The sequence below is a fragment of the Hyperoodon ampullatus genome (assembly GCF_949752795.1).
Source record: "Hyperoodon ampullatus genome assembly, chromosome: 7".
Lineage (NCBI taxonomy): Eukaryota > Metazoa > Chordata > Mammalia > Artiodactyla > Ziphiidae > Hyperoodon > Hyperoodon ampullatus.
In genome coordinates this window covers 37,290,678-37,304,887 of record NC_136920.1, presented here as the reverse complement: position 1 = coordinate 37,304,887, position 14,210 = coordinate 37,290,678, and the positions used below count along the sequence as shown (strand labels likewise).

General features: G+C 34.0%; 1 protein-coding gene across 1 annotated transcript in view; it reads left to right on the top strand.

The window, feature by feature from the left end:
- SLC17A6 (solute carrier family 17 member 6) overlaps positions 1–11,728 on the top strand; it is a gene marked incomplete at both ends in the record, with an annotated part of 36,657 nt that extends 24,929 nt beyond the window's left edge. The window contains 6 exons of the mRNA XM_079708184.1: positions 2,070–2,212; positions 5,940–6,089; positions 9,210–9,342; positions 9,760–9,870; positions 10,543–10,670; positions 11,393–11,728. Coding sequence (XP_079564310.1) covers positions 2,070–2,212; positions 5,940–6,089; positions 9,210–9,342; positions 9,760–9,870; positions 10,543–10,670; positions 11,393–11,728 — 1,001 coding nt within the window. The remainder of the gene's footprint in view (positions 1–2,069; positions 2,213–5,939; positions 6,090–9,209; positions 9,343–9,759; positions 9,871–10,542; positions 10,671–11,392) is intronic.
- Positions 11,729–14,210: the final 2,482 nt, after the last annotated feature.

Here is a 14,210-nt window from a genome sequence, read left to right as displayed (position 1 = left end):
TGTATATGTGTCAGTGCTACTCTCTCACTTTGGGAAACAACTGCATAGCACAGGGACATCAGCTCGGTGCTTTGTGATCACCTAGAGGGGTGGGATAGGAAGGGTGGGAGGGAGACTCAAGAGGGGGGGTATGGGGATATATGTACACATATAGCTGATTCACTTTGTTATACAGCAGAAACTAACACAACATTTTAAAGCAATTATACTCCAATAAAGATGTTAAAAAAAAAAAGCCATGGTTAGATTTTGGATTCATGAATGCCCTAAATGGTAAGCCATACATGTACTTGTACATATTTTTGTGTTCTAAGGAAATCTTTTTATCAGATTTTAATCCATGCCTTTTGTTTGATTTTTTTAAAAGCCCATAATTCAAAGAGGTTTAAAGCACTTACTTATAGGGTATATATTACAAGTTGGTATTGCCATCCATTAAATTATCTGATTTGTGCCTTAGTCCATTACTTAATTGAAGATGTGCTCTGACTTTAAAGTAAGAATATTAATTTCCACAAAGGACTCATGAAAACCAACCTCATTATTTCAAGTTATATCTCAGTATTTATCATTGAATGCTACAAAGTTTAAATATTAATCTGAAAATGTCATATAATAGTACTTGTTTACTTGCTGTGTGTAACAAAAATTTGGTCTTTGAGCTACACATTCAATATTCATATTTTAAAAATTAATGAGATAAGACCCATATGGCAGCTTAAGTTAAAAAAAGATAATGCATATATAGCAATTAGCTGAGTGTCTGGCATTTTAGATGTATTCAGTTAGTGGAAATGATAATTATTACTAAATTACAAGAGTTCTCATTTATTGAGTGCTTATTTTGTGCCATCCTCTGTGCTAGCTGCCTTATGTATTACCTCCTTTAACTTCTGTTTGCAACAATCTTATAAAAAAAGGAATTATTTCATAGCGGAGATTTTCAGGGATTTAGTTACTGATTAGAAGATGTAGCTAATGAATGACACAGCCAGGATTCTCATCTGGGAAGAACCATACTCCATAACCACTACACTAAACCAAATTTTCATACACCATCTGATTCCAAATAGTGTTTGCTGTCATGTTCAGTAATTAAAAGGGCACAACACATCAGAAGTTATGGTATTCAGGAACACTTGGAGATTGAATAGTAAAAAAAAAAACCCAAAACAGTATTATAGAGATCAGGGACATTTATATTGTTACCCAGGGGGAAAATAGAACAGCATGAGGCAGAAATGAAATGGCCAGTTGCTGGGAAACCAGAATAAATTATGTGAAAATTTTCTATTATTAATGCTTCAGATTTATATTGCACAATAAGGGCATATTTTAATGGTGAGAGTGCTATATAAAGGGATGAAAAAGAACTTGCAGTAGTATATTTATTATATCGGAATTCATAAGTTTCATCTGCCCAAACAATGATCAATAGGCGATAGTATGTGCTGTGGTATACAGTCACATACACTGCAGAATGTTATCACATTAATTACAGAAGCCCATTTTTCATGTATAATAGTTATTCAGGCTAAAATATTCTTCTAGATTTTATTTAATAGTCTGTTTACTAGATCTGGAAGTGCTAACAGGAGAGGGAAACAAGCATTTCTTTTCCCTGGAAATGCAGACCACTGGCACATATTAAAAACAGACAAAAATAAAAGAATTCACTCCTAGAGAAATTTTTTGAGGACAGGACTTTTGTCTTGTTTATCATATTTCTCTCACTCAGCAGAGTGCCTGGAAGAATAGCTTCTCAGTAAATCTTTGTTGGATGTATGAACATGCTCCAAACTACACCATTCAATAATTGTTTATTGTGAATTTCCTGTGTATCCACATTATTTAATAGTGACAAAGGAATAAAACTACAGGACCAATCTTCAGGATGCTTGAAGTCTGGTGGCAAAAGACAAGCAGAGATGGCTAGATTCATTTGGAGAAACATAAGTTTGAATTCATATTCTATGGAATATCACAAGATTATTGTAGTTTTATTCCAGTAAATGACTGTTAAATGGAAGTATTTATGATGGCTTTTCCTTTTGAAATTTTGCTTTCAGGAAGCTTTGGAATGATCTGGTACATGTTTTGGCTTTTGGTGTCTTATGAGAGTCCTGCAAAGCATCCTACTATTACAGATGAAGAACGTAGGTACATAGAAGAAAGCATTGGAGAGAGTGCAAATCTTTTAGGTGCAATGGAAGTAAGAACTTTATTATGGTGTATATTCCTATTCTTGTTCTCCATCTCACCTCCCTTCGACCAACAAGATTATTTTATGAGTCCCTATTCAACAAAACTAATTTGGTATCAATCATGATTGTTTTCTTTACTCCATGCATATTCCCTGACTTAGAAATGATTGCTACTTCCTCCATCTATGATTTCTTTTCTTTTCTTTATCTTTTCTTATGCATCTTCAAATTTCAACTGAATGATAGCTATGACTGTAAACCTCAGCAAGTTTTTAAAAACAGTTCAACATAGCTCATAATTGAAACAAATTCAACGAATATTTGTTAAATTTAGATTATAGGAAATGTCAAATCACCTAACACAGTCATGAAAAGGGCTAGTTTTGTTCATTGAATATTCTAAATCTAAGTTTTATACATGTGTATTTCTATGTGATTTAGTAAACACTAACATTAGTAAGCATTAGCATGCCAACCATAGGTAGCTAACCTGAAAAGTATTCTTAATATAATATAACATTTTTATTGATAAAATGTTACCAATTTTTTAGGACTACTATACGAAGATCAAGTATTATAAAGATAACGTTGTGAAGCCTTTTTCTGATTATGATTTAGTTTCTTGGGGAGGATTTGCTGATGTAGAGAGAAATGCAGTTGTATATCAATAAGTAAATATTTTAGCACACATATTAATACATCATAAATAGTAATTCGTGAATAGCCATCTGATGCTACAAAAAAGAAAAGAAAAGAAAACTGTTAAGCAAAAGTAATGTATTTAGACAGGTTCAGTAATTCAACACCTAATCAGTAACTCAATTTCTTTATGCTAAGTGCTGGAAGTTACTCTGGCTGAGGAAGTTACATTGGCTGAGGAACTAATGCCCCTCGTGCATTATGCTTCTCTTTCTTTTAAAATCTTCTCTCCAATTTCAACTGTATTTTATTTCAGCTCTGATTCTGTACTTCATTTATTAGGGAAGGCCTGTCTTTGACATCTCATCCTAGGTAAAAAAAAAGGTCTGTCACCCATTGTTGCTGAGGGTATCTTGGCCTATAATGAATAAGAAAAATGTCATATTGGATATCATTCAGAAGTTAAACCAGTACTTAAAAAAAAAATCTTACATTATAATTGCTCCATTAGCTAAACAGAGTGGCATTAGAACGTGCCCTTCCTGTTTCCTTCTGTAAAGAGACTGGTCATTTCTTTCTAATGGTAGCTACTCAAGAAGCAAGTGGTGATGTGCGGGGTGGTATGGATGTTGGCAGTAAGCTCTGGTGCCCACCAGCTCCAGTTGCTCTGAATGGAATCTAAACATAGACTAATCTATGGTGAGTTCAGTACTTTGTTTCAATTTCTAGTCAAAAATAGTCTGATTGGCCCATATCTTCAGTGATCAAATATACTTCTTTTATTTACCAGTTCTCGAGAGGTTGTGTGTCCAGGTCAGGCATAAATTTTTTAAAACAATAAGAAATTTAGTCTAATTGAAAACCAATTTCTGGAAATTACCCAAAAAGGAATAATTGGTAGATTGATAAAACAGTATAGATAAGCTCAAACTCCCCATTTTCTAGACCTTACTGTGTTTCTAGACACAATATTTTACTTCTTACTGATGTTTTTTACTTTCCTGAAGTAAATTTAAAAATGAGATCAAGTGGGAATAGGACTTGTACTTTAGTTATTTTGAGCTTTTTATTGTGATCAAGTTCAATAATAATTGAAAGAATAAGTAACAGGAACATCCATATATCCACTGTATAGAAACAAGTTTTTAACATCGTGCCTTATTTATTTCACTTTTCTTTTTGCTGAACGATTTTAAAGTAAATGAGGCATCATAACCCTTTACCCAAAAATACATGCATCTCTAGAAAAATAAGAATATTCTCCTTCACAGTCTAAGTACTATCATCATACCTAACACAACTGAAAATAATTCTCTAACATTATCTAATAACTAGATCATTTTCAAGTTTCTGATACCCGATTCAAATCCTAATACCTAGTCAATATTCATGTCTTTTGTAGCCATTTGTTTTGAGTCTGGATCCAATTAAAGATCACATATTGCAGCTGACTCTAATGTCTTTTAAATCTCTATTTTTTCTTTACAAGATAATTAAATATAAATACATACAGAAAAGTGCACAAATCATAAGCAACTAGCTTGCTGATTTTTTATAAACTAAACACACCTGTTAAGCAAACAGCCAGTTCAGTAAATAGAATGTTATCAGAATACCATAAGCCCTCCTACAGCTACCAACAATTTTTTAAGATATATGATTAGACATTTTTCTCTTATATTTGTTGAAATATTTTGCAGCCTGAAGAAAAAGTACTTAATAGAGATGATCCTGGTATGAATTAAAAACACCTTCTCAGCAGGAAAAAAATATTTTCTTCTTATAATGTTCTGAAGTTATTACTTATTCAACTATAATGCTATAATAGACATTCCTGCATTTGGCCATCTTTGAAATAAGTAGATTCATCTGGCACCACTTTTCTGGAACACATCAGAAAAAATTCTTTTAACTCTGCACTTTTTGAATCCATCTATGATGGTGTCACTAGAACTTTTATGTAAAGCCACAATACTCACTGTTTATTATTAGGACAGGTTTTTGTGTTTTGATTTGTTCCTTGTGATCACCACAATATATCTTCCTACTCTATTGCTTTAAAGTGATCTGTAAGAAGTTTAATTAGATTCACAATTAATACTAGCAATTATGAGGTTCTACAACCAGGAATAATTACTAAATCTGTGTAAAATATGTATGCCACCTCTTTTACTGATTTGGTCAGGTTAATAATCCAAAGCTAGCATTAAACACAGTTATAGTAGGCTATTGTTTCTTCACCAAACAGTATTCCAGTGTTCAAAATAAAGAATTGAGAAAGTGTTTGGAACTATGAGAGATATGTTAAGGTCTAAAAATATTAGTCTTGAGGTAGATACTTGTTTTATATTTGGGCATACACAGGATCTTTAAGTATACTAGGTGTAATTTTTTGAGTGTCATAAGCAAAGCCAATCATATTTAAGTTAATTTTGAATGTCTTGAATATCATGAATAACTAGTTATGATGTACCCATGGTGTGCTGGGTGGCCACATGCTTTAACCCAGGTGTATACCATGTGAATTTTACCGAATCTTGCACTCCAGTGTCACAGAGTTTATACTGATATGCACTGGCTGTCAAGAGAATTTGTAGTTAGGTAATGTTATCATTGACTTTTGATAGGGTCTAGAATATTGCACTCTTAATTCTTCTTATTTTTCTCCTCCTAACTATTGATACATTGAATTTTCAACATTTTAAATAAAATATGTCAGATTCCAACAAGGTCACTGATTCGGCAGTGAGTTTTAGCTGAGACCTGATCTATCACTGCCAAAACAAAACAAAGATCTTGGAAACTAGGATCTATGTTTTTGGAATTACTTTTCTATAAATATAGAATCTTGTATATTTCTAAAACTAAATCAATTTAATCAGAAGGAGAGACTGATATCCTTTTTTTTTCTTCTTTCAACAATTATTCATGCAGCTAAGGTTGACTGGACTGTTGCAATTAATGATTCACTACCACCTACCTACCTCCTACTCATGCCCCAACATACATATCCTAAAAATGAGAAGTATCTATTACTCCCATTTAAGTTAGAAAATATTTATAATGGTCAGAATGGCTCTCTTTTTGGGATTTCAGAAATTCAGGACTCCATGGAGGAAATTTTTTACATCTATGCCAGTCTATGCAATAATTGTTGCAAACTTCTGCAGAAGCTGGACTTTTTATTTATTGCTTATTAGTCAACCAGCATATTTTGAGGAAGTCTTTGGATTTGAAATCAGCAAGGTATGTAAAAATTATCCTTCTTTAACTAGAGCATTATTTTTGTATTTAAGTGACTATTAAGTTCCTTTGCCAAGATTTTACCTTCTAAATTTCATGAGTTATTCATTTATTTGTTCAACAAATAACTTCTAATAAACAAAGACTAAGTAAGGTGTTTCAGTGCCTTCTACAATCAAGTGCCTGATAGAAACGGCTCTTTGTTGCTGGGAACAGACAAAACAGACCTAGTCTCTGCCCTCATAGAGCTTACATCCTGGTTGAGGTGGGCAGCAATATAGCCTTTTCCCTGTAAATAAACATAATTCCCTTTAAGTTTCAGGTCAAAGACAATACAACAGTGAACAAAAATTATTTTATTAAAATAGAATTTTATTTATATCATTATCAATCTAACTCTTCTTCAATGCTCTCAGAAATCTGTCTGGCTAAAAGATTTGAGGATAGCAAAAATATCTGAAAACATTCTTGTATGTTATTTATCCAGTTTAATCATTTAGCAAGCATTTGTGGAACATGATATGTGAAGATTTATGTGTTAGATTCAGAAATAAAAACGTGGTTCCTTTCCTCAAGAGTTCACAGCTTGGTGGTGTAGACAAAAATAATACATTTCCAATTATAGCACAGCATTCTCAATGCTACAGACATTTATTTGTCGCTATGAAAATATAATCACTTTGAGATTTTTAGAAGGATAAAATGAACATAAAAATACTACTTTATATGAAATTTACAAGGTTCTTTCATACACATGAACAACCTTGTTTGGTCTACCAGCTGGATAACTTTCGTCATTTCTATGGAAATGACGGAGAAACAGAGACTAGGGAAGGTATTTAAATTGCTTAAGGCCAAGCTAACAATAAGTGACAGAATCAAGTGTAAGCCCATATCCTTTGATTTATGTTTCAATTCCCTTTACTATGCCATTCAAATTCAGGTAAACCGTAATTCATTTAAGCATTTCACAAGTATTTGTTCAATGCCATCTCTGTGCCAAGCCCTTTGCTGAATCCATTTGTCTATACCGGCCATGGACTTGCTATTTCTCTTCATGTCATTACGTAAGTCCAGCTGGGCTCGCTATTCATATTATGTCTCTACTTGAAAGACTATCTAAGGCCTGGAACTGAAGAAAACCTGAATTTAGGAGACTCTATTCTAAGAGCTCTTTTGTAATCCCTGTTTCTAAGGAAACTGTTTCCTCCATTCTTGAGAAGAATGACTGCTTTAGACAGGGCTCCTCTCTGGAGCTGATCAAATATTGCAGGGTAGCCTTGGGAGCTCTGAGAGGTGTTATACTTCTCAACAAAGGCTGCTGGAGGTGTGAGTCCATTTTCACAATCTAGGACAGATATGACACTGAGAGGCTATTAATAAAGTCAGGTCTCGTGGGGGAGAGTGAAGGAGCCAACTGATGTTAATGAAACTGTGTGGTCATTCTGGCCCTGTAGCTCCAATTAATTGAAAATGCCTGAGTAAAAGCAACGATCTCTTGCAAAAACTAAATATAATCAGATATGTTATTCTGATTCACTTACTATATTTTTAACTAAATTTTGGATAAATTCTACACACACAGATTGGCCTGAAGATTTTAATTATACTGGTTAAAAAAAAATTACTGACAACCTGAAAAATGTGAAAAGGAGGTGATTGAGGAAATAAAGCATGGGCTTTGGAGCCAGGCTGACTTGGTCCCAAATCCAAGCTCTGCAAGAGACTGCTGATACATAACATAGTCTTGGGCCTGCTCTTTGAATAATTGTCATCCTCAGTTTTCTTACCTATAAATAACGGTATTAAGACCATCTTTCAGAAGTGCAACAAAATTTAAGTGAACTAAAATATTTGCATGGTGAATGGTTCTAACCAACCTTAGTTAAATTGAGTATCCTGTAGACAAAACCACAAGTGCAATGGCTTTTTCATACACACACACACAGAGTCTCAGCCTATACTCATATATAAAACTTCTCAACCCCTTGAGAATGTCATAACACTCCTAAGTCAGGGTTTCTTTGTCAATGCACTGAGAATAATAATATTAAAATTTTTCCATCTGGAGTGAAAGAGAGAATTAAAGCACTTGGATATTTAAGGTATTTTAGAGTCTTTTACTACCTCAATTAATCACTAACCATACCAAGTCCATGGTCGTGATACCACAGTATACAGCATTATAAAATGTAATCTTTTCTCAAACCTTCAGTAATCTAGTTTGGAAGGGCATGTTTATACAAATAATAAACATTTATCTAATACTTACCATTTTCCAGGAATTGCAATTCAAAATATACTTAGTAAAAATCTTCGTTGTATCTTTATATATACAAAATTTACTAAGTCCATATATGTGATAATATACAATTAACATGTATTTTGTTCATAATTTCTGCCCCCATGATGTCCAGAGGACAATGTCTTACACATAATTATTGATCAAAACATGTGTGTTGAATTGATGCTGGCAGGTTAGGCTTTAGATTGGGCCATTTAGTATGAAATTAGTACAGAAACTATATACCGCTCTATGACAATGTGACCATGTATTGGTATTTGACAAGGAAATGCCTAAAATTGAGAATTGATCTGCATTTTTCTGGGCTCTTAATCTTTAGAAACTAAATATAAAACTCATAAGAGATGTATATTTAAAATGGAATTAGGGTTTTAGCCTTATTATAAATTAAAATGAATTTTAAAATAGGTTCTTCAAGGTTTGTTTAATGTATTTCTCTTCTCTCTGACTCTGTCTCTTTCTCTCCCACTCTCTTGATAATGATGATTTTTTGAAAACATATTTAGGACTATAAAATGGATATATAAATGTGAATCACTCTGTGATAAAATTCAGGATAGTTTACTCATAAACTCAAAATTTACTGACTCAGAAAAAAAGTATTATCTTCTAGAAGATAAAAAGGGGTCAAAGTAAATTTGCTTAGCTTTTCTCATTTATTCTGTGGAAGTTTTTGCTTATTCTGGGACTAAGTAGGTAAGTGGTCATTTAGAGACAGTATTTCTTTTCTTCCTTGTCCACAAAGAGCTTATGAGACTATTAAATTGCCCATATTACTTATGGTCACGTATATTTCTCCCCTTTCTGTTTTTCATCAGGTTGGCATGCTATCTGCTGTGCCACACTTAGTAATGACAATTATTGTGCCTATTGGAGGGCAGATTGCAGATTTTCTAAGAAGCAAGCAAATTCTTTCAACTACTACAGTAAGAAAGATCATGAATTGTGGTGGTAAGTACTTAAGTGATGTTAAGAACATGTTTTTATTTCACGAAGTGCCAAATGACATGAATGAGTCAACTTTTTCCATGCATATCAAATATGCTGTTAAATTTGCACCCTCACTGTTCATTCATAATCATTCTCCCATCTTCAATTTTTCATAACTCCTAGTTTTAAATAATTGCATGACTAACTTTACCTTTCCCACCATTGAAACTTAAGGTTGTTTTTGATGTTTTTATTAAAACACAAAGAAGGCTTTAGTAACCTCTGTGCATAAATTATTCCTGTTATTATTTTTTAATATAGACTCCCTGAAGTGGTTTGCTAGGTCAAGTACTGATGTGTGATCATTTTTAACAGTTTTGACTCATCAGAAGAATTTACATAAATTTCTGAAATATTTTCATGTGTCTGTTTCTGAAGGTTTTGGCATGGAAGCAACGCTGCTTCTGGTTGTTGGTTATTCTCATACTAGAGGGGTAGCAATCTCGTTCTTGGTACTTGCAGTGGGATTCAGTGGATTTGCTATCTCTGGTAAGATACTTTTAAAAAAATATGTACTTGTAACACTTTGACTTTTGTTAGTGATAAAAAGTCTATACATTCTACTTTCCCCTTTAACATTTTGAATGTTGAGAAGGTTTACTCAACATATTTCCACTAGAAAATAAAAATAATAAAACATTTAGAAATTATTATTTGGATATGTTATGACTCACTACTCATTTTTCCCCTGCTTACCCTTTTTTTTTTTTTGTGGTACACGGACCTCTCACTGTTGTGGCCTCTCCCGTTGAGGAGCACAGGCTCCGGATGCGCAGGCTCAACGGCCATGGCTCACGGGCCCAGCCGCTCCGTGGCATGTGGGATCTTCCCGGACTGGGGCACAAAACCCTGTCCCCTGCATCGGCAGGCAGACTCTCAACCACTGCACCACCAGGGAAGCCCCCTTACTCTTTTTTTTAAGTGAATATCTCCTCCTCTCTGTGAAGTGACTATCACATATTAAGTATTGGATAACAAATCATACCTCCTTTCATTCTCATTATATTCCTGAGCTAAATTATCAAAAAGTAGTTATTAAGCACATGCTATGAACCTGGTATCTTTTAAGGAGGGTGGTGAATGTGGTAGACGATATTCTATAGTCACCCAATTCTTAGAAGTTTGGGATTCTCTGACTCACATCTTCTGTGTGTATTTCAGGCTTCAATGTTAACCACTTGGATATTGCTCCAAGATATGCCAGTATCTTAATGGGCATTTCAAATGGTGTTGGCACATTGTCAGGAATGGTTTGCCCTATTATTGTTGGTGCAATGACAAAAAATAAGGTAAGATAGAGCAAAAGCGATGTTCATTTGTAGAATATCTCTCTTATGGTTGGGGAAAAGCATTAAAATATTCTCTTTGGCATTCTCTTTGTGATCCAGTCACCACACCTCTGAGTGGGGAGATAACTGAGGTTCAGAAGAGAATTTCTCTCTAAGAGCTCTGAGGGAACCCTCTTCCTCAACCAATAAGTGTTATGCTTTTCAACACCTTTTAATATTTCTGATATTCCTGGTGAGGCAAAACAACAACAACCTAGCTCATTAGTATAAACAAGTGGAAGTCTTCTGAGCTTTATTTGTAAACATCAATTCAGACTTCTCTGCAGTAATTGATGGAAGAATATTGTTATCAGCTATTTGTCTTTATAGGTAGAGCTTCTAGATTATGGTTTACCAAAAGGAAATAAAAGAAGTGGGAGAAAAAATAAGTAACTCAATGGAAATTAAAAGATAGGTTATGAATATTTTAAAAATTAGCAGACCTTAGATATATTTGGAGTTCTATTTCAGAACTTTACATTAAAATTTATTTTTTTAATTTTTGAATGAAAGTCATAGTATTATAGAACATTTCTATCACATTATTTGCTTTGTGTGATCAGAACAGGTGTTTCCCCTGAAGATAGCATTTTATGAAAAGCTTGATGGTGGAACATTCAGGGATGTTAGGCTTTTCAAACATGGGGAGTTTGTTCTCACAGTGCCACTTTTTGTCACTGCAGTCACGTGAAGAGTGGCAGTATGTCTTCCTGATCGCTGCCCTAGTCCACTATGGTGGAGTTATATTTTATGCAATATTCGCCTCAGGAGAGAAGCAACCCTGGGCAGACCCTGAGGAAACAAGTGAAGAAAAATGTGGATTTATCCACGAAGATGAGCTTGATGAAGAAACAGGGGACATTACTCAAAATTATATAAATTATGGTACCACCAAGTCTTACGGTGCCACAACACAAGCCAATGGAGGTTGGCCTAATGGTTGGGAAAAGAAAGAGGAATTTGTACAAGAAGACGTACAAGACTCATACACTTATAAGGACCAAGGTGATTATTCATAACAAAGCTAATTGCTGGATTTATTTTTAGTGTTTGTGATTAAATTAATTGTGATCGCACAAAATTTTTTTTAAAAACGTGGTGTAAACATGTAAACATATCAGCCAGGCAAGTCTTGCTCTAAAAATGAAATCAAAACAAACTCATGAAGTTACCACCAAGTGCAATCTATAGAAGTTGTGAAATCCATCATTTCCATTCAAGTTATCCATTCTTGCATTTGTGATTTAAAGGTTGACTGGTCAAAACTGTAGAAGCAAGTAGTTACTCATTGGATTCATATGAGCTAAAACTCATCACCATTTAATAAAGCACAACTAAAACAGTTGGCACATCCCATCCTACAGAGGTTAGGAAGCCAAAGCTACTTGATCATGCAAAATGCACTTATGTATTTGTTACACTGTATGGCAAGATATCATGCAGAAATCCTGTTTAAAAAAGTGAAGTTGTCATGTTGGCTGCATTAGATGTTGGCAACATTTACTGAGTTAAATCATGGAGTTGAGATATTTGTCATGCAGAGAAGAATGTTGTGGGCTAGCAACTAGCAAGGTGTACTAAATAATTATTGTTATTACATAATGTAGAATATTTTGTTGATTCTCAAGAGGAATATCTTCCAGTGTTTTATATGAAATGCTTTGGCACAAACATTTATATCTGTGAAAAGGAACTTGTAAAGTGAGGGGTATGCTTCATGTTCTTCCATTCATTTACTTAACAGTACAAAACACTTCACACTTCAATAAAATCTGACTTTTCATGTAGCATATCACTTAACTTTTTTGCAAAAAATATTAAAAATAAATAAACTCCAATGTATTTTTTATTACAACTTTGTACTGGTTGTAACTTGCATTAGAAAAAAAAAGATGCATACACCATAAAGAATCTGATAAGAAATTTACTATGGAGATATAGCCCTTAAAATGCAATATTAACAACAAAAGAAATAGAAATGATATAGATATCCTTCTCCCTTAGTAATTAAATATATATAAAACTTGTGCCACAGAGCTATATATAATATGAAAAGATAAACTTAATAGAGATATTGTAAAGTAGACAATTTTATTACTTAAATTCCCATTAAAATATTTGTCTTAAATATATAGGACAATAAATTATATTAAAATTATATCTATCTATATATCTGTATATCTTATACATATCCATACACAGATATATAATAAACAATCTTCACAAAAAAACAAAAATAGCATACACCTAATGTTGGGTTAGGGGACTGCAATTTCTACTTTCATAGAGTCATGGAATTTTAGATGGGGCAGAGGCATTTTGCTTGTCATTTCTTAATATAACTCAACAGGAATTGCAACATTTGTGTACTGAGCAATAAGTGCAATGAATAAAATTTCCTGTCTGTATATTATCTTCATTTTGCTTGTGGTAGCTGTTTGGGTGGTTGGAATGATTTTTTTCCTTTAAAAAGTTAATATCAGACCTCTTTATAATGTTCTAAAATGACAATGATGCATTTCCCAATTCAACTTAAAATACTATTGGTGTGTTTAATTGTCTATTCTGGATATTTGATCTGTTCATTGTATTGTGCTAGTGACTGGAGGCCCTGCTAATGCAAATATAAAACATAAAGTTTGTTTTAAAAATGCAAACCATTCTTGACCTTAAGATAATAAAAATATCTTTTGCTTTGCGTCTCAAAGTGATGTAATGTGATCATAGCTTCTGTTGTGTTGAATGAAAAGATGTGGACTATAATTTTGTTGCTGCAAAAAAAAAAAGTGTTAATAAAATGCTCTATTTATCCTTTTGCAAAAAAACAGTACATTAATTTGGGTTTATTTTATGTTGTTGTAGCTTGGCTTTGTAATAGTTTAGCTTGTGTACGTCCCAACAAAATCAAATGCAGGCTCAAGAACATCAGCCTTTTCAGCCACTTGAGGTTTAATGGAAGAACATGGCATTCTTTAGATTGTGTGGGATGTGGTTCCACAAAGAGAGTTTTACATCAAGAAATAGGAGGTCTCTGAGTCAAACTCTATCTTTCAATGCCTGTCTTCTCACAACTTGTGCTAAGCTTTAAGAAAATTGGGAAAAAACTCAACACTTGTCAGGTCAATGATACTACCCATTTATTTATTTATTTATTTATGGTTGTGTTGGGTCTTCGTTCCTGTGCGAGGGCTTTCTCTAGTTGCGGCAAGTGGAGGCCACTCTTCATTGCGGTGCGCGGACCTCTCACCACCGCAGCCTCTCTTGTTGCAGAGCACAGCCTCCAGACGCGCAGGCTCAGTAATTGTGGCTCACAGGCCTAGTTGCTCCGTGGCGTGTGGGATCTTCCCAGACCAGAGCTCGAGCCCATGTCCCCTGCATTGGCAGGCAGATTCTCAACCACTGCGCCACCAGGGAAGCCCCGACACTACCTAATTTTGACTGTACATATACCTTGTGCGGGAACTGCCCTAACCATTTTGTGTGGAGTATCTTATGGAACAC